The 22,343-nt window shown below is 41.8% G+C and overlaps 1 protein-coding gene across 1 annotated transcript in view; it reads right to left on the bottom strand.

Moving 5' to 3' along the window:
* The window catches only part of cfap77 (cilia and flagella associated protein 77), a 107,340-nt gene that overhangs the window by 66,008 nt on the left and 18,989 nt on the right, over positions 1 to 22,343 (bottom strand). The window contains exon 2 of the mRNA XM_082969307.1: positions 8,226 to 8,311. Coding sequence (XP_082825433.1) covers positions 8,226 to 8,288 — 63 coding nt within the window. The 5' untranslated portion in view covers positions 8,289 to 8,311. The remainder of the gene's footprint in view (positions 1 to 8,225; positions 8,312 to 22,343) is intronic.

The following is a 22,343-nucleotide window of genomic DNA, read 5'->3' as shown; positions in this document are numbered from 1 at the left end:
GTTGCTGCTACCGTCTCTTATGACCGAAAAGAGCTTCTGGAAATGAGAACAGAGATTACTCACCTTGAACTGGACAAAGAATTTATCTTTAATGAGTTGGACGAGAGAGATTTACTCCAGACAACCGAACAGGCCCTCATCCCCGTCATTCGCAGGAGAAAGAGATGGAAAAGATATCGTGGAAAGAGATCGGGGTGCCTTGTGAGGATCCGCCAACGAGTGGCTAATCTGCCTTTGCCATCCGTACTACTGGAAAATAAATTGGACGAGCTAAAAGCACGTATATCCTACCAACGGGACATTAAAAACTGTAATATCTTATGTTTCACAGAGTCGTGGCTGAACGACGACATGAATAACATACAGCTGGCAGGTTACACACTGCATCGGCAGGATAGAACAGCGCTCTATGTATATTTGTAAACAACAGCTGGTGCACGATATCTAAGCAATATCGATATCTAAGTCTCAAGGTTTTGCTTGCCTGAGGTAGAGTCTACCTAGAGAGTTTTCATCTGTATTTTTCGTAGCTGTCAACATACCACCACAGACCAATGCTGGCACTAAGACCACACTCAATGAGCTGTATACCGCCATAAGCAAAAAGGAAAATGCTCATCCAGAGGCGGCACTCCTAGTGACCGGGGACTTTAATGCTGGGAAACTTAAATCAGTTTTACCTAATTTCTATCAGCATGTTAAATGTGCAACCAGAGGGGAAAAAAATCTAGACCACCTTCGAACCATCAAACAGGCAAAGCGTCAATACAGGACTAAGACCGAATCAAACTACACCGGCTCCGACGCTCGTCGGATGTGGCAGGGCTCGCAAACTATTACAGACTACAAAGGGAAGCACAGCCTTGAGCTTCAGAGTGACACGAGCCTACCAGATGAGCTAAATAACTTCTATGTTCGCTTCGAGGCAAGTAACACTGAAACATGCATGAGAGCACCAGCTGTTCCGGAAGACTGTGTGATCACGCTCTCCACAGACGATGTGAGTAAGACCTTTAAACAGGTCAACATTCACAATGCTGCAAGGCCAGATGGATTACTAGGACGTGTACTCCAAGCATGCGCTGACCAACTGTCAAGTGTCTTCACTGACATTTTCAACCTCCCCCTGTCTGAGTCTGTAATACCAACATGTTTCAAGCAGACCACCATAGTCCCTGTGCCCAAGAACACTAAGGTAACCTTCCTAAATGACCACCGACCCGTAGCACTCATGTCTGTAGCCATGAAGTGCTTTGAAAAGCTGGTCATGGCTCACATCAACACCATTATCCCAGAAACCCTAGAACCACTCCAATTTGCATACCGCACCAACAGATCCACAGATGATGCAATCTTTATTGCACCCACACTGCCATTTCACACCTGGACAAAAGGATCACCTATGTGAGAATGCTATTCATTGACTACAGCTCAGCGTTCAACACCATAGTGCCCTCAAAGCTCATCACTAAGCTAAGGACCCTGGGACTAAACACCTCCCTCTAGGTAACAACACATCTGCCACGCTGATCCTTAACATGGGTGCACCTCAGGGGTGGGTGTTCAGTCCCCTCCTGTACTCCCTTTTCACTCATGACTACACGGCCAGGCACGACTCCAACACCATCATTAAGTTTGCCAATGACACAACAGTGGTAGGCCTGATCACCAACAACGAGTGGAAAGGGGAAAAAGTATTATTATTAGTTTATCACAAGGGTAGCAGGTAGTGCGCTGCCATATATATATATTACCTTAGACCGCTGCCACTCGGGAGCCATGACCTATATATATATCCCGAGTGGTGCAGCGGTCTAAGGTACTGCATCTCAGTGCAAGAGGCATTACTACAGTCCCTGGTTTGAATACAGGCTGTATCACATCCGACCGTGATTGGGAGTGCCATTGGGCGGCGCACAATTGGCCCAGCGTCATCCGGGTTTGGCTGGAGTAGGCCTTCATTGTAAATAAGAATTTGTTCTTACCTGACTTGCCTAGTTAAATAAAGGTTCAATTTAAAAACAACTGGTGGCAACCACAGAGCAATCAATAGGAGGTGAACAGTGGCTGGTGCTGAAAATATAGCTAACTTGTTTTGCAAGTGTTGCACACCAACAGATGGAGAAAACCATCGAGCAATTCATTTCAACAATAATCTACATTTTAATTTGACTTTACAAACAACAAGAGCGCTTAATTGGAGTCTATTTCTTCGAAGCCTAGACCGGTTATAAAATAACTTAACTGGCTGATGCAGGTTCGATACCCGTGCCGGCCGCCACCAGGAGACCCATGAGGTGGCTTTTGGTTTTAATTTAGAATCCTCCAATCCTCTATATGTAATTATTGGCGGAGAGTCACGTCATATTTTTCGACATACTGTAGGTCTACCGTAGGCGACATGAGTCTCACTAGTGTTGACTAATGTTCTGTTAAAAGTGGTGTAGGTCTTATTTATTTAAAGAGTATATTGAAGCCTACAACTATTTTAGCACCGTTTCGCGGTGCTCTGAGACAAGCATGGGGACTGGTCTTGATAAATCAATGAGATTTTTATTTTCACCTAATCTCCATTTGGGTATTGGTTAGACTAGAATTAGAAAATTAGGGTGCAGAAATGTTATGCTCTTAGTGTAACCTTTATTTAACTAGGCAAGTCAGTTATGAACAAATTGTTATTTACAAGGACAGCCTACTCCTTCTTCCCAGTCGGGGAATTGAACCCCGGTCTCCCGCATGCTTGCATTCTTTAGTACAAACATGGCCTGCTCTCCCTTATGTAAGGAATTAGGCACTTTCCCATGTTTACTACAGTATGTATTTGTAGGCTATGTTTACTTGTCAGACTACACAGTAGCCTAATAAACAAATGCAGGTGGTTTATATCTTCAAAATGCTTTAAATACTTTATTATCCAAATGTAAAATCATATACAGTAGTTCCTCCTTTAAAAGTTGCGTCATGCTGCAGCACACCTTGTGGGTCTGCAGCATTCTGTGGCACGCTATTTAATTGTCAACCAAGTTTTAATTGTCAGCCAAGTTAGTGCTAGTTTGACCACCAGAGGGCATCTTTGAGAAGCATTTGATAGTCTTCCATATTGGCATTACCAGAGAATTTAAAACCTTTTTTGTAATAACATAGTATATATGGGATTGATTTTAAGAAATTTGGCTTCATTAATTTGATTAATATTATGGTGTTTCTATTCCGAGAAAAACGAAACCCTCAGGGTTTCTGTTAGGATGGAATGGAAAATATGTCGCTGAACAACGTGACGGTTGGGAGTAGGCTACAGCATAAGAGGATTGGAGAATTCTAAATTGTCAGTGATATTTATTCCCATAGTAATTCGTTATGGATCCATAACTAAATCAACATCTGCATTGGGTCAAGTGTGACTAGTAGGCCTACAGTGGTTCCTCCTTTAAAAGTTGCGAGCTTATGCCGCGGGATTTAGAGGTACCCAGCGTCACGCAGGCCACCGCAGGGGGGAGTTAGAGCTCATTATGCATTTGGGTCCGCAAGGTGTGCTGCAGTATGATGCAACTTTTAAAGGAGGAACCACCATAGGCCAATACAGAGTGATAGGAATTTGTGCTTCAGTAAGGTTGGGGCTTCTTAGCATTCATTGCCATGGTTATCAACTGTACTACAGACATGGACCATAAATCACAGAAAATAGATGTTGTGGTGGCTGCTGCAGAGAAGTACTTAGGTGTACGAGGTTTTACTGCAGAAGAGTTACAAGGTGTGTGGAACGAAAGTCAAATTAAATAAAATTGTATTTGTCACATGCGCCGAATACAACAGGTAATACAACCTTACAGTGAAATGCTTACTTAGAAGCCCTTAAACAACATTTCAGTTTTAAGAAAAATCCCCCCCCCCCCCCCCCCCCCCCCCCTCCGCAAAAAATGAAATAAAGTAACAAATAATTAAAGAGCAGCAGTGCAATAACAATTGCAGGGCTATATACATGGGGTACCGCTACAGAGTCAATGTGCAGGGGCACCGGTTAGTCGAGGTAATTGAGCTAACATACACATGTGGGTAGAGTTAAACGGTGCTAAAATAGTTGTAGGCTTCAATATACTCTTTAAATAAATAAGACCTACACCACTTTTAACAGAACATTAGTCAACACTAGTGAGACTCATGTCGCCTACGGTAGACCTACAGTATGTCGAAAAATATGACGTGACTCTCCGCCAATAATTACATATAGAGGATTGGAGGATTCTAAATTAAAACCAAAAGCCACCTCATGGGTCTCCTGGTGGCGGCCGGCACGGGTATCGAACCTGCATCAGCCAGTTAAGTTATTTTATAACCGGTCTAGGCTTCGAAGAAATAGACTCCAATTAAGCGCTCTTGTTGTTTGTAAAGTCAAATTAAAATGTAGATTATTGTTGAAATGAATTGCTCGATGGTTTTCTCCATCTGTTGGTGTGCAACACTTGCAAAACAAGTTAGCTATATTTTCAGCACCAGCCACTGTTCACCTCCTATTGATTGCTCTGTGGTTGCCACCAGTTGTTTTTAAATTGAACCTTTATTTAACTAGGCAAGTCAGGTAAGAACAAATTCTTACTTACAATGAAGGCCTACTCCAGCCAAACCCGGATGACGCTGGGCCAATTGTGCGCCGCCCAATGGCACTCCCAATCACAGTCGGATGTGATACAGCCTGTATTCAAACCAGGGACTGTAGTAATGCCTCTTGCACTGAGATGCAGTACCTTAGACCGCTGCGCCACTCGGGATATATATATAGGTCATGGCTCCCGAGTGGCAGCGGTCTAAGGTAATATATATATATGGCAGCGCACTACCTGCTACCCTTGTGATAAACTAATAATAATACTTTTTCCCCTTTCCACTTGTTAAAATTGATTAAGTGTTTTTAGCTACAATCGGCCCCAACCCCAATTAATACATTTGGGCACAGTCGATAGCGTGCTGGACTTTGGGCTAGAATGTTGAGGGTTCGAAATCTGCTCCCTGCTTGTTTCATTACATTATTATGCCGGTCACAGAGCAAATAGCCTGTATCGTTCCTCGCCCTCTTCCACGCATCATTCTCTGCCTGAGTGGCACGCTTGTGGGCGTACTGGCTGAATATGGCAGCACCTTCTGTTGTGCATCAATAATTCCTCATAGCAAGTTTGTATGAAGGTCTGGTTATTCACAGGCAAATAGTAATATGCGCTAAACCGCTCTGGTGACAAACACACTTTGCTGCCCTGTTAACAATCGTCCACATGGCTGGGAGAACCTATTCAAGTAAGTAAATACATTACCAAAATGTAAAAAAAACGATGCATTATTAGCTAACTAGCTACAGTGCATTTTAACTCAAATGAGCTGCTAACGTAGCAAGCTAGTTTACATACTGTATAGATAGCTAGCTAAGTTAATTACATTTGACCAGCTACCTAACTTCATATTAGCTAGCTATCTTGATATATTTATCACTGTAAAATACATGTGTAGGTAGCTAGCTAACAGCCATGGAGGAGGGTGAAAGGATAGCAGGCCTAGCTGTCAAAGTGAGTGAGTAGGCTATTCTGGATAGAGCAGGTACTTTTGTGTAATTCCAGTCCATAGAAGTGAGGATAGAGAACATCATATTCAGTGCTGTCTAATTTGAATATAATGAACTCTATTTCTGAGGTTTTCTGTCCTCAGATACAGAGAGCTGTGAAAGCCTGTCTGCAGTTTAAGAGGTCCCAATGAAGAGCAGCGGTTCTCAGTCCTGGTCCTGGGGACTCAAAGGGGTGCACATTTTTGTTTTTGCCTTAGCACTACACAGCTGATTCAAATGATCAAGTCATCATCAAGCTTCAAGTGGTATTTATGTATTAATTTGTGACGCTATCCTTGATATGATCCTGCTATTGTCACATGCTACACATGCACATGTATCAATGTTGTCATGATTTGTTATAAGGGATATTATACTTCAGTAATTCACAATGATTTGGAAATGTAAAAGTCTAATAATGACATTATCTTCTATTGTTTGTCCTCATGTGTATGTTTTTCAGCATAAAGAACTCTGTAGCCACTTAGTGTGGACACCAGGTGAGACCACACACACACAGATGCCTCTTTAACTACCTTATTTTCTCAATAACAGTCTCTCTCCTTCACTTCATCCCTCTCCCCTTCTCCCTAAATCCTCTAGTTTATATCAGCTGTGTTGGTGAACCCATCCCGCATCTGAACTGGCTGACACAGAGGGCACAGCATGATCATACTGTAGGTGAGAGGTCACTTGGTCGGGTCAACAGGAAGTATTATTAAACTCTATTTCTAATAGAGTTTACTCTAAGATGCTTTACATTGAAATACAGATAGAGATGTAGTAGACCCAGAGTTTATGATCCAAGGTCAGTTTTCAATTTCAAACCTCCTAATGATTATGATGACTGACCACGTTAGAATAAAAAAAACAAGGCTTAATCATGCTCTCTCGATCCATCTGTCTCTCATCTGCAGGTATGTTTTGAGAGAGGAAGCTGTCCCGTCATCGCCACCTCACCCGCTTTTAAGATAACCTTCGGGCCAACTGGGGGCCCAAGGCTGATTAGACACTATGTAATTGTGATGAACTGAGAGAATATTAGGGTAGCACTGTAATTCATTAATGATATGCTGTCTGCCTCTGTTCTTACCTCTTTCCCTTTCTATCTTCTACACCTCTCTCCCCACCTCGTTTTTCTTCCTATTTTTTTTTATAATGCACACCATATGTGCATTGAAGTATAGATTGAACTTTTATTTATAATATAATATTACAATTATCAAAATTTTAATGCATGTATTATGTATTTATAACACCTGGATAATGAACTTCTTTCAATAAAGCATTTTACATTCTCCACTGGTTGAAATTAAGCATCTCATTGAAATACTATCCTGTGTCCTCAGATTAATGCAGATGAAGGGAGTTAGATATGCATAGGAAGTGTAGTGTACAGTTTTTTTTCTGTATATATAAATTACAAATCAGCCTTTACTTAAATCATGTTTCTAGTCTATTGCATAGTTACAATGTGTAATCATTGATGTCCCACTAGCAGGAGTGGTAAACACTGTTGAAGTGTATAATTGTAATACCTACATGCAGACACAGCATCATTCAAAGAATGGAGTTTGATACACCTGGTATTGGATATGACTGAAAAAGAATGTCTCACAGAGATTCGGTGGCAGCGTAGCCTAGTGGTTAGAGTGTTGGACTAGTAACTGAAAGGTTGCAAGTTCAAAGCCCTGAGCTGACAAGGTACAAATCTGTTGTTCTGCCCCTGAACAAGGCAGTTAACCCACTGTTCCTAGGCCATCATTGAAAATAAGAATTTGTTCTTAACTGACTTGCCTAGTTAAATAAAGGTAAAATAAATAACAGTAAAAAAAAAAATCATACCTGAACAACACCTTTATTTGCCAAGGAAGAGTACATGATCAGTGAATATATTCAATGTACAGATTACAATGTGGGGATCTCATGCGTGGTAATAACTACAGTACATGTATAGGACTTGCATGGTAATAACTACAGTACATGTATATATTGCATCCTTGGCACAATAAAGTTATTATATTCTACTCTATCCATAGGCTTCATCAATGCCATTCAGACTTGAAGTCGATACAACAACTATGATAGCTGAATATTAGTTCAGAACCTAACGTTTTAGGGTCCATACACAGAGCTAGTAGGAGTTTGCACCATATTTCATGTTCCAGTTTTAAATCATTGTAGGTGAAGAAGTGTACACTTTAGGAAGGAGAAATAATTTGGACAGAGATAAGAAATATATTATTCAACTGACAATGCTGCCCTCTAGTGTTGTTTTCTGAAATCGAATGACATTGAAATATCTACATTTATATTTACGTCATTTAGCAGACGCTCTTATCCAGAGCGACTTACAAAGATCATATCTCAAAGAAGAAACTAAGGCGCTTAGACAGGCAGCCCAATTCTGATATTTTTTTACGAATGGTCTTTTGACCAATCAGATCAGATCTGAAAAAGATCTGATGTGAAAAGATCTGATTGGTCAAAAGGCCAATTTGTGGAAAAAAATGTTAGAATTCGGCTGCCTGTGCAAACACAGCCTAATAAGCAAGTGAGGGCAGCCAATGCAGTATGGGTATGATTGCTCGGCGCTTTGCCTGGTCCATGTAGCCTATCTTCAAACCATGCTCCTTACCCTAATTAAAAGAGGATTAGCCAGCATGGAGTCCCTGACCACTCCGACGCGAGAAGCCTGCATTTCCAGTTTCAGGACGGTTACACCTTGGGGAAATAGAGGAGTTATTCCAGATGGTACAACCAACAAGCAAATCAATCAATTAGGCCTACCTAAAATAGTACAATTGCTGCTAGACCTTGATACCCATGGAGAAGGCTAGCCTACATCATAGGTGGGTTTCCTGGACACAGATTGAAACTATTTCTGGACTAAAGAAGAAACTCAATGGAGAATCTACTTTGAAAATGTGTTTTAGTCCAGGATTAGGCATAATCTGTGTCCAGGAAACCGGCCCATAATGTTCTCTGTAATTCTATGGGCCTACCCTCACGAAGCAGCTAAACGCTTGGCATCTTAACACAGATACACATTTTGATTTAAACATTTGATTTGAGATACACATCCTTCAGAAATTTCTGCTCAGATTTAGATGTTCTTAATTGAACTGACAGCACATGGTCTGGTTTTATCTAGGGTCTAAATATTAGTAATGTGGCAATTGGCTCTGGGGTGAAGTTTCCCATACAGATCAAGGATCCGCTTCCCCTCCCCCTATCCTAACCTTAAAGGCCCAGTGCAGTCAAAAACGTGATTTACTGTGTTTTCTATACAGTACCAGTAAAAACTTTAGACACACCTACTCATTCAAGGGTTTTTCTTTATTTTTACTATTTTATACATTGTAGAATAATAGTGAAGACATCAAAACTATGAAATAATGCATATGGAATCATGTAGTAACCAAAAAAGTGTTAACCTCTCTGGGCTAGGCGGGACGAATTCGTCCCACCTACGCAACAGCTAGTTGAATCCCGTGGCGCGATTTTCAAATACCTTAGAAATGCTATTACTTCAATTTCTCAAACATATGACTATTTTACAGCATTTTAAAGACAAGACTCTCGGTAATCTAACCACACTGTCCGATTTCAAAAAGGCTTTACAACAAAAGCAAAACATTAGATTATGTCAGCAGAGTACCCAGCCAGAAATAATCAGACACCCATTTTTCAAGCTAGCATATAATGTCACAAAAACCCAGAAGACAGCTAAATGCAGCACTAACCTTTGATGATCTTCATCAGATGACACACCTAGGACATTATGTTATACAATACAAGCATGTTTTGTTCAATCAAGTTCATATTTATATCAAAAACCAGCTTTTTACATTAGCATGTGACGTTCAGAACTAGCATACCCCCGCAAACTTCCGGGGAATTTACTAAATTACTCACGATAAACGTTCACAAAAAACATAACAATTATTTTAAGAATTATAGATACAGAACTCCTTTGTGCAATCGAGGTGTCCGATTTTAAAATAGCTTTTCGGTGAAAGCACATTTTGCAATATTCTGAGTAGATAGCCCAGCCATCACGGCTAGCCATTTAGACACCCACCAAGTTTAGCCCTGACCAAAGTCAGATTTACTATTACAAAAATTTGATTACCTTTGTTGTCTTCGTCAGAATGCACTCCCAGGACTTCTACTTCAATAACAAATGTTGGTTTGGTCCAAAATAATCCATCGTTATATCCAAATAGCGGCGTTTTGTTTGTGCGTTCCAGACACTATCCGAAATGGTAAATCAGGGTCAGGAGCATGGCGCAATTCGTGACAAAACATTTCTAAATATTCCATTACCGTACTTCGAAGCATGTCAACCGCTGTTTAAAATCCATTTTTATGCCATTTTTCTCGTAAAAAAGCGATAATATTCCGACCGGGAATCTCCGTTTAGGTAAACAGAGGAAAGAAAACAAAGCATTCGGTCGACGCGGGCACGCGCCTGAGTATCACAGTACTGTAAACAGCCACTACCCAAACGCGCTACTTTTTTTCAGCCAGAGCCTGCAAAGCCACGATTCAGCTTTTTGCCGCCTTCTGAGAGCCCATGGCAGCCGTAGGAAGTGTCACGTAACAGCAGAGATCCTTTGTAATGGATAGAGATGGCAAAGAAGGCCAAGAAATGGTCAGACAGGGTACTTCCTGTACAGAATCTTCTCAGGTTTTGACCTGCCATTTGAGTTCTGTTATACTCACAGACACCATTCAAACAGTTTTAGAAACTTTGGAGTGTTTTCTATCCAAAGCCAATAATTATATGCATATTCTAGTTACTGGGCAGGAGTAGTAACCAGATTAAATCGGGTACGTTTTTTATCCAGCCGTGTCAATACTGCCCCCTAGCCCTAACAGGTTAAACAGATTCTTCAAAGTAGCCACCCTTTACCTTGATGACAACTTTGCATTTTCTAAACCAATTTCTGGAATGCTTTTCCAACAGTCTTGATGGAGTTCCCACATATGCTGAGCAGTTGTTGGCTGCTTTTCCTTCACTCTGCGGTCCAACTCATCCCAAACCATCTCAACTGGGTTGAGGTCGGGTGATTGTGGAGGCCAGGTCATCTGATGCAGCACTCCATCACTCTCCTTCTTGGTCAAGTAGCCCTTACACAGCCTGGAGGTGGGTTGGGTCATTGTCCTGTAAAAAAAATGATAGTCCCACTAAGCGCAAACCAGATGGGATGGCGTATGGCTGCAGAATGCTGTGGTAGCCATGCTGGTTAAGTGTGCGTTGAATTCTAAATAAATCAGACAGTGTCACCAGCAAAGCACTTCCACACCTTCACACTTCCTCCTCCATGCTTCACGGTGGGAACCACACATGTGGAGATCATCCGTTGACCTATTCTGCGTCTCACTAAGATATGGCGGTTGGAACCAAAAATCTCAAAGTTGGACTCGTCAGACCAAAGCACAGATTTCCACAGGTCTAATGTCCATTGCTAGTGTTTCTTGGCCCAAGCAAGTCTCTTATTATTATTGGTGTCCTTTAGTAGTGGTTTCTTTTTAGCAATTCCACCATCGGCGTACACATCACTGACAAACTAAAATGGTCCACCCACACAGGCAGTGTGGTGAAGAAGGCACAACAGTGCCTCTTCAACCTCAGGAGGCTGAAGAAATTTGTCTTGGCACCTAAAACCCTCACAAACTTTTACAGATGCACAATTGAGAGCATCCTGTCGGGCTGTGTCACCGCCTGGTACGGCAACTGCACCACACGCATCCGCGAACTCTCCAGAGGGCGGTGCGGTCTTCCCAACGCATCACCGGGGGCAAAGTACCTACCCTCCAGAACATCTACAGCACCCAAAGGCCAAAAAGATAATTAAGGACAACAACCCCGAGCTATTGCCTGTTCACCCCACTATCATCCAGAAGGCGAGGTCAGTACAGGTGCATCAAAGCTGGGACCAAGAGACTGAAAAACAGCTTCTATCTCAAAGCCATCAGACTGTTAAATAGCCATCACTAGCACATTAGAGGCTGCTGCCTATATACATAGACTTGAAATCATTGGCACTTTAATAAATGGAACACTAGTCACTTTAATAATGTTTATATATTTTGCATTACTCATCTTATATGTATATACTATATTCTATTCTACTGTATCTTAGTCTATGCTGCTCTGATATTGCTCGTCCATATATTTATATATTCTTAATTTCATTCCTTTTGGAATATGTTGTGAAATTGTTAGATATTACTTTTTAGATGCAGGCCATGGAAGAAATGGGACTTTTTCAGCTTCAAGGAATTGTGTACAGATCCTTGTGACATGGGGCCATGCATTATCATGTTGAAACATGAGGTGATGGCGGCGGATGAATGACATGACAATGTGCCTCAGCTCTCGTCACGGTATCTCTGTGCATTCAAATTGCCATCGATAAAATGCAATTGTGTTAGTTGTCCGTAGCTTATGCCTGTCCATACCATAACCCCACTGCCACCATGGGGCATTGTTTTCACAACGCTGACATCAGCAAACTGCTCACCCACACGACGCCATCTGCCCGGTACAGTTGAAACTGGGATTCATCCGTGAAGAGCACACTTCTCCAGCGTGCCAGTGGCCATCGAAGGTGAGCATTTGCCCACTTAAGTCGTTTACGAAGCCAAACTGCAGTCAGGTATAGACCCTGGTGAGGATGACGAGCAGGCAGGTGAGCTAACCTGAGACAATTTCTGACAGTTTGTGTCGAAATTCTCAAAAATTACGTTGGAGGCGGCTTACGGTAGAAAAATGTACATTAAATTATTTGGCAACAGCTCTGGTGGACATTCCGGCAGCCAGCATGCCAATTGCACGCTCCCTCAAAACTTGAGACTTCTGCGTGACAAAACTGCATATTTTAAAGTGGCCTTTTACTGCGCCCAGCATAAGGTGCACATGTGTAATGATCATGCTGTGTAATCAGCATCTTGATATGCCACACCTGTCAGGTGGATGGATTATGTTGGCAAAGGAGAAATGCTCACTAACAGGGATGTAAACACATTTGTGCACAAAATTTGAGAGAAATACACTTTTTGTGCATATGGAACATTTCTGGGATCTTTTATTTCAGCTCATGATGCGTTTCTATTTTTGTTCAGTATAGTTAATATACATGGTTGGGGAGTAACAGATAAAAATATATATTGTAATCAGATTAGATACTTAAAAAAAAAAATAGATGATTACTTTAAAAGAGGTAATCTGCAGTAGAAACAATAACAAAGTGGCTTTTCAACCCTTGGTTCGGTAGAAATCTGAGGGATGGAGCTGGAGAAATGTAATCACTGTCAAATTCATAGATAGAGCTATGGATGCAAGAATTGACCATCCATGATATGAACATTATAGTTTTAACCATGTTTTCAGGCTATATAGTGTTTGCTTACATTTTCTTTCTTTTTATTTTATTTATTCATTTAACCTTTATAAAACTAGGCAAGTCAGTTATGAACACATTTTTATTTACAATGACAGCCTACTGGGGAACAATGTCTTGTTCAGGGGCAGATTTCTACCTTGTCAGCTCGGGGATTCGATCCTGCAACATTTCGGTTACTGGCCCAACGCTCTAACCACTAAACTACCTGTTGCCCCAGAAGCTAGTTCTTCTTTACAAACATTGGAGTAAAACAAGCTTATATTTGGGGTTCTGGTGGGGGAAGACGGTTAAACTAAGCTAATGAATAATTTATAAGTTACATTCAAGAATCAATGGGTATCTATATACTGCTAAAAAAAATAAAGGGAACACTTAAACAACACAATGTAACTCCAAGTCAATCACACTTCTGTGAAATCTAACTGTCCACTTAGGAAGCAACACTGATTGACAATACATTTCACATGCTGTTGTGCAAATGGAATAGACAACAGGTGGAAATTATAGGCAATAAGCAAGACACCCCCAATAAAGGAGTGGTTCTGCAGGTGGAGACCACAGACCACTTCTCAGTTCCTATGCTTCCTGGCTGATGTTTTGGTCACTTTTGAATGCTGGCGGTGCTTTCACTCTAGTGGTAGCATGAGACGGAGTCTACAACCCACACAAGTGGCTCAGGTAGTGCAGCTCATCCAGGATGGCACATCAATGCGAGCTGTGTCAAGAAGGTTTGCTGTGTCTGTCAGCGTAGTGTCCAGAGCATGGAGGCGCTACCAGGAGACAGGCCAGTACATCAGGAGACGTGGAGGAGGCCGTAGGAGGGCAACAACCCAGCAGCAGGACCGCTACCTCCGCCTTTGTGCAAGGAGGAGCATGAGGAGCACTGCCAGAGCCCTGCAAAATGACCTTCAGCAGGCCACAAATGTGCATGTGTCTGCTCAAACGGTCAGAAACAGACTCCATGAGGGTGGTATGAGGGCCCGACGTCCACAGGTGGGGGTTGTGCTTACAGCCCAACACCGTGCAGGACGTTTGGCATTTGCCAGAGAACACCAAGATTGGCAAATTCGCCACTGGCACCCTGTGCTCTTCACAGATGAAAGCAGGGCCGTGGAGAACGTTCTGCTGCCTGCAACATCCTCCAGCATGACCGGTTTGGCGGTGGGTCAGTCATGGTGTGGGGTGGCATTTCTTTGGGGGGCCGCACAGCCCTCCATGTGCTTGTCAGAGGTAGCCTGACTGCCATTAGGTACCGAGATGAGATCCTCAGACTCCTTGTGAGACCATATGCTGGTGCGGTTGGCCCTGGGTTCCTTCTAATGCAAGACAATACTAGACCTCATGTGGCTGGAGTGTGTCAGCAGTTCCTGCAAGAGGAAGGCATTGATGCTATGGACTGGCCCGCCCGTTCCCCAGACCTGAATCCAATTGAGCACATCTGGGACATCATGTCTCGCTCCATCCACCAACGCCACGTTGCACCACAGACTGTCCAGGAGTTGGCGGATGCTTTAGTCCAGGTCTGGGAGGAGATCCCTCAGGAGACCATCCGCCACCTCATCAGGAGCATGCCCAGGCATTGTAGGGAGGTCATACAGGCACGTGGAGGCCACACACATTACAGAGCCTCATTTTGACTTGTTTTAAGGACATTACATCAAAGTTGGATCAGCCTGTAGTGTGGTTGTCCACTTTAATTTTGAGTGTGACTCCAAATCCAGACCTCCATGGGTTGATAAATTGGATTTCCATTGATTATTTTTGTGTGATTTTGTTGTCAGCACATTCAACTATGTAAAGAAAAAAGTATTTAATAAGATTATTTATTTCATTCAGATCTAGGATGTGTTGTTTAAGTGTTCCCTTTATTTTTTTGAGCAGTGTACATCATTAATTTATACATCCCAAAATGGATGTAGCAACTGCTGAGTGCCCCTTTAAGATCAGAAATTATGTTTGTGAAAAAATTTCTTTATGACACCTTTCTGTTTTCAAAATGACATTCAAAAAACACACTGAAAAAAGGTGCAAGTTTATGTTTGCTCTGCGTCTGACCACATTCCACCCCTGCTGACACACTAAATGCGTTTGCTGGATTGCGGGAAAAGAGCAGGAAGAGGCTTTTGTAGGCTACAGCAGGGGTGCAATGTTCACTGGGGACATGACCACAGAGAGTGCAAACAGAGGCAGCTGTTGTCTGTGTGTGTTTTGCTTTTTCTCTGCGTTGTAAAAGCAAGCAGAGCAGAAACTTGCTACTCCTTGTTTGACTGATGTAGAGGGCAAGGTAACTGCTGTTTGACTTAACAGAAATAATCCCAGTGCTGAGTTAGCAGTGTAAATGACATGTAACGTTAGCTAGTGTTTCATCCCCTCTCGACTGAACTTCTGTCTGAAGTGAATTAACTAACGAGCTAGCTAGCTAGTAGCTACCACAGCCAGGTCAGCTCTAGCCTCTAGCTATCTGTCAGGTAGCAATGTCTAACAGCTATTGTGTGTATGGAAATGCTTTGTAGCCTTTGTTTTGTCCCGTTTCAACAGAATTAAATTAACTTGGCTTGTTCTCAGCAGTTGATGTACCATTAGAGCTAGTAAAGCAATGCAACGTTATTGATCTGTCTGTTGAGTTTCCCAAGCTAATTCCCTACTTTCCACACTGACACGGTATAAACAGCTCTACAGGCTTCACTGTCATGGTGCATAGTCAGTACATAACACTATGCTCATAATGTCTTAGCAGGACCAGATGGTTACAGGTGTCCCAGCAGGGTCAGACAGCCAGGGAAGACCAGTATACAGTACGGAGCTCAGGTGAATTTTGCAGTATATTATATCAGTGAATGGATACAAAGTTAACGTGTATGCTACAGTCTGGGATCTGGGAATAATGGTAATTTCAATCATTTAACCATTTATTCTATTCTTGGATAATGTATAAATATACACCAAGGTAATTCTTTGTCTGAGCAGGATCAGATGGTGATAGGGGTCTCAGCCGGGTCAGGCAACCAGGGAAAACCAGTCTGTGATGGCACAGATGTGAACATCTGTGCAGCAAACACTGGACAAGCCAGAAGCTTCAAATAATGTTACTATTTTAAGGCAGTCTGGCAAACATTGATCTCCAAACAAAGTTGATCTCAAAACTGTATCAAGGGTTGATAGGCTTTCCCCAATGACACAAAACACGTAAAACAAAAATATGAGGAAGACCTGGGAGACACTACTCATGATGATGAATGGATACAGATATGTTAGAATGCTCAGTCATGTTCATATAATCTCAGACATAAATTACTGCAGTTTAAGACTATCCATAGTCATATGCCAGTGAAACTGAATATCATGAATTCAGAAATGTCGTTCCTCTGCTGGAGGTGTAAAACACAAAAGGGGGATATATTTCAACATGTTATGCTCTTGTGAAGGCTGGCTGAATTATGGCAAAGAGTATGTTATTTTATTTCAGCATGTCTACAGATTCTCCCTTCTCCCTGTTTTTCTTTGCTTGGAAATGTTGATACTGGAGACTGTTATCAAAAGAAACTGTGTAACCTAGCATTTAAGCGGCTAAGAAATGCATTGTCATTAATTGGAAGGTTGGTTATCCTCCCACAATGTCCTAATGGATGGCAGAAATGTTAAGTTATGTATCACTATATTTGATGTATTACAATATTAAGGGTATACTGTACAACTTTCATAAGGTCTGGATGCCTTATATGGAATACTGTACGACAAAAAAATTGTCTGTATTGAAAACATGCCCACGTCAGGGGAGATACCTATTTAGGCAATCCTTAGCTGCTAGGCTGCTCAGTCTTGGCCCTGGGGGTCTGCCGTACTGTTGGTTGTAACTCTGGCCTAGGCCTAACACACCTGAAACCAATAATGAATGGTTCACTAAGATCCTAAAGCTGAGTGGAATGTGTTGGGTTGGGGTGCTGCAGGGCGGTGGACCCCTAGGGGCTGGACGGGGCGATCCAGCTATATTGTGTGCAAGTAAAAAGAGCTCTGCAGTACTTTGCGCTGCTCTGCACTCTTAACAGCATTATCAACAAGGCAGGTCCTACAGGCCCTAGTTTTGTTGCACCTGGACTACTGTTTAGTCGTGTGGTCAGGTGCCACAAAGAGACACTTAGGAAATTTGCAATTGGCTCAGAACAGGGCAGCACGGCTGGCCCTTGGATGTACACAGAGAGCTAACATTAATAATATGCATGTCAATCGCTCCTGGCTCAAAGTGAGGAGAAACTGACTTCATCACAACTTGTATTTGTGAGAGGTATTGACATGTTGAATGCACCGAGATGTCTGTTTGAACTACTGGCACACATGCATACGGACACCAATGCATACCCCACAAGACATGCCACCAGAGGTCTCTTCACAGTCCCCAAGTCCAGAACAGACTATGGGAGGCGCACAGTACTACATAAAGCCATGACTACATGAAACTCCATTCTAGATCAAGTAAATCATGCAAGCAGTAAAATTAGATTTAAAAAACTGATTAAAATACACCTGATGGAACAGTGGGGACTGGGAAGCAACACAAACATAGGCACAGAAACATGCATACAAACACACAACAATATACGCACTATACACACACGTACACATGGATTTTGTGTTGTAAAAAAAATGTTAGAACTGCCTTCATTTTGTTGGATCCCAGGAAGAGTAGCTGCTGCCTTGGCAGTAGCTAATGGGGATTCATATTAAATAAAAATATAAATTAGGCCTATTACAGTGCACTCCATAATTATTGGGACAATGAAACATTTTTTTTCTTCTTTTGGCTCTAGACTTGATATCAAACAATTACCATGAAGTTAAAATGCAGACTGTCAGCTTTCATTTGAGGGTATTTTCATCCATTTAGGGGGAAACGTTTAGAAATGACAGCACTTTTTGTACATAGTTTTTGAACATAGAAAAAGTATTGGGACAAATGTACTTTTATGTGTATTAAAATCGTCAAAGGTTAAGTATTTGGTCCTACATTCATAGCATCCAATGACTACATCAAGCTTGTGACTCTAGACATTTGTTGGATACATTTACTGTTTGTTTTGTTTGTGTTTCAGATTATTTTGTGCCCAACAGAAATCAAAATCAAATCAAATATTATTTGTCACATGCGCCGAATACATGTATGCTTACATACAAGCCCTTAACCAACAATGCAGTTTTAAGAAAATACCCCAAAAAATAGTAAGAGATAAAAATAACAAATAATTAAAGAGCAGCAGTAAATAACAATAGCGGGGCTATGTACAGGGGGTACCGGTACAGAGTCAGTGCGTCAATGTGCAGGGGCACCGGTGTCGAGATAACTGAAGTAATTATGTACATGTAGGTAGAGTTATTAAAGTGGCTAAGCATAGATAATAACTTAATAACAGAGCAGCAGCAGCATTGTGTGGGGGAGGGGGGGGGTGGCTGGCTGGAGTCTTTGACAATTTTTAGGGCCTTCCTCTGACACCGCCTGGTATAGAGGTCCTGGATGGCAGGAAGCTTGGCCCAGTGATGAACTGGGCCGTACGCATTACCCTATGTAGTGCCTTGCGGTCGGAGGCTGAGCAGTTTCCATACCAGGCAGTGATGCAACCAGTCAGGATGCCCTTGATGGTGTAGCTGTAAAACCTTTTCAGGATCTGAGGACCCATGCCAAATCTTTTCAGTCTCTTGAGGGGGAATAGGTTTAGTCGTGCCCTCTTCACGACTGTCTTGGTGTGCTTGGACCATGTTCGTTTGTTGGTGATGTGGACACCAAGGAACTTGAAGCTCTCAACCTGCTCCACTGCATCCCCGTCGATGAGAATGGGGGCGTGCTCGGTCCACAATAATCTCCTTTGTCTTGATCACGTTGAGGGAGAGGTTGTTGTCCTTGCACCACACGTTCAGGTCTCTGACCTCCTCCCTATAGGCTGTCTCATCGTTGTCGGTGATCAGGCCTACCACTGTTGTATCATCAGCAAACTTAAATGATGGTGTTGGAGTCGTGCCTGGCCGTGCAGTCATGAGTGAACAGGGAGTACAGGAGGGGACTGAGCACGCACCCCTGAGGGGCCCCCGTGTTGAGGATCAGCGTGGCGGATGTGTTGTTACCTACCCTTACCACCTGGGGGCGGCCCGTCAGGAAGTCCAGGATCCAGTTGCAAAGGGAGGTGTTTAGTCCCAGGGTCCTTAGCTTAGTGATGAACTTCATGGGCACTATGGTGTTGAACGCTGAGCTGTAGTCAATGAATAGCATTCTCACATAGGTGTTCCTTTTGTCCAGGTGGGAAAGGGCAGTGGAGTGCAATAGAAATTGCATCATCTGTGGATCTGTTGGTGCAGTATGCAAATTGGAGTGGGTCTAGGGTTTCTGGGATAAGGGTGTTAATAATGTGAGCCATGACCAGCCTTTCAAAGCATTTCATGGCTACAGACGTGAGTGCTACGGGTCGGTGGTCATTCAGGCAGGTTACGTTAGTGTTCTTGGGCACAGGGACTATGGTGGTCTGCTTGAAACATGTTGGTATTACAGACAGAGAGAGTACACGTCCTGGTAATACGTCTGGCCCAGCGGCCTTGTAAATGTTGACCTGTTTAAAGGTCTTACTCCCATCGGCTGCGGAGAGCGTGATCACACAGTTGATGCTCTCAAACAGCTGATGCTCTCATGCATGTTTCAGTGTTACTTGCCTCGAAGAGAGCATAGAAGTTATTTAGCTTGTCTGGTAGGCTCGAGTCACTGGTCATTTGTTGTCTGTAATAGTTTGCAAGACCTGCCACATCCGACGAGTGTCGGAGCCGGTGTAGTACGATTCGATCTTATTCCTGTATTGATGCTTTGCCTGTTTGATGGTTCGTCGGGGGGCATAGCGGGATTTCTTATAGCTTCTTAGGGCTAGGCCCCCCTTTTCTCAATTTCCTCCTGAATTACATGCCCAAAGTAAACTGCCTGTTGCTCAGGCCCTGAAGCCAGGATATGCATATAATTGGTACCATTGGAAAGAAAACATTTTGTAGAAATGTTAAAATAATGTAGGAGAATATAACACAATAGATATGGTAGGTGAAAATCCAAAGAAAAATGAACCAGATGCTCCAGATACTCAACTAGTCTAAAGAAGGCCAGTTTTATTGCTTTTTAAAAAAATCAGGACAACAGTTTTCAGCTGTGCTAACATAATTGCAAAAGGGTTTTCTAATGATCAATTAGCCTTTTAAAATGATAAACTTGGATTAGATAACACAATGTGCCATTGGAACACAGGAGTGATTGTTTCTGATAATGGGCCTCTGTACGCCTATGTAGATATTCCATCAAAAATCTGCCATTTCCAGCTACCATAGTCATTTACAACATTAACATTAAAACTGACAAAACACTGACATTATTACCGTTCGGAAGAGCAACGAGATATGAAACTATGTCAACAATAAGTAAGGCGAAATTAATTAAACAACAAATGAAACTGTGCTCTAAATTTAATAAAGTTTGTCACAACTTGTCGGCGCTCCGGGAAACAAGTGTTACATCATTCGTGCCCCCACAAATCCCACATTTACATGTATTTTAACCCAATAATGGTTGAATTGAAGAAGTTTAAGTTGCCTATAAATTACTGTTTTCGCGACTACTGGATAGCCAGTGAAAAATGCGCTCTTGCAGACAGCTGCATACGGATCCCAGAATATGGAGTACAAATTTGAGGGAGTTCCTCACTTCTAAACTCTTCCCGTGGTATTGTGCTCCATATATTGTTAAAAACTAGTTTCATTTAAAAAGACCAAGAGTCGAGCTTTTATCGCTCTATCTAATTCGTGCTGGGGAAAAAAATGGACAGATGCTAAAATTTGCTCACTTTTAATAGACTTAAACAGATGCAAATTATCAAGATATTAAAGTGTCACCAACAAAAACTAAACAATAGGCCTATGGCAAATGTAGCATATGGCATTAGTTTTTCACATGCAAATGCATTAAAAAAAAGTCCATAAAACATTTAACAACACAATTAAAAACGTATTTTTTTAAAAAATAATAATTTATTTATTACAAAAAACACAAGGAAGGAGTAACAACCTGTTGGGGCTAGGGGGCAGTATGCATATTATTAGTAGATTTGGATAGAAAACACCCTGAAGTTTCTAAAACTGTTTGAATGGTGTCTGTGAGTATAACAGAACTCATATGGCAGGCAAAAAAACAGAAAAATTTAATCAGGAAGTGGGAGAAAATAGAAATGTAGTTTTTCTTTTGAATCCCTTGAAAAACTCCATTGGCTGTCAACAATCTTTAGGAACTGGTTTCAACTGTCACCTGTTACCGGGCAGAAAATTGTGGCTCAGTCAATCACAGGCCAGTCTGAGGACAGGTGTCTTATGACGCACGTGCACGTGACTTAGTTGTTTTTTAAATTTTTCTTCTTGGATGAATACCTATTGCCCGGTTGTAAAATTATCGCAATTATACGTAAAAAAATACCCTAAAGGATTGATTGTAAACATCGTTTGACGTGTTTCTACAAACGGTAATGGAACTTTGAACATTTCGTCTATGGATTTGCGTCCACGCCACATGGCATTGTAAAGTGTTCTGGATGGGTCAACAAAACGGATGTATTTGGACATAAATGATGGACTTTGCAGAACAAATGAACATTTCTTGTGGAAGTGGGTGCCCATCCGAGTGCATTCCGCCGAAGATCAGCAAAGATAAGTAAATATTTCGAACATATTTTTTTAGATTTGTCGACGCTGTGGTTGTAGGCTAACTGTATAGCTTAGCATTGAAGGCTAAGTTCTGTACTCAGAATATTGAACAATGTGCTTTTTCCGTAAAGTTATTTTGAAATCTGACAAAGTGGTTGCATAAAGGAGTAGATTATCTATAAATCTTTAAATAATTGTTATAAATTTTGTCAACGTTTATGAGTTCTTCTGTAAATTAAATGTGCCTATTCACCGGAGGTTATGGGGAGAAAACATTTTCTGAACGTCACGCGCCAATGTAAAAATTGGGTTTTTGGATATAAATATAAACTTGATCGAACAAAAAACGCATGTATTGTCTAACATGATGTCCTAGGAGTGTCATCTGATGAAGATTGTCAAAGGTTAGTGCTTAATTTTAGCTGTATATCTGGTTTTGCGATGGCTATCCGTGCTTGGAAAATTGCTTTTTTTTTTGCTAAGGTGCTACGGTAAAATAATCTAATGTTTTGCAAAACATTTATTTTTTTACAAATGAATACATTTAAAACAAAAGGACATCAAGGACAACTGAAATCATAACAGCAATGCCTACTTTATATGTTTGTGTGCATGTCTGGCACTATTACATGTAT

This window comes from Salmo salar, chromosome 26, assembly GCF_965601325.2.
Source record: "Salmo salar chromosome 26, fSalSal1, whole genome shotgun sequence".
NCBI classification, from domain to species: Eukaryota; Metazoa; Chordata; class Actinopteri; order Salmoniformes; family Salmonidae; genus Salmo; species Salmo salar.
This window is presented reverse-complemented; position numbering and strand designations above follow the sequence as displayed.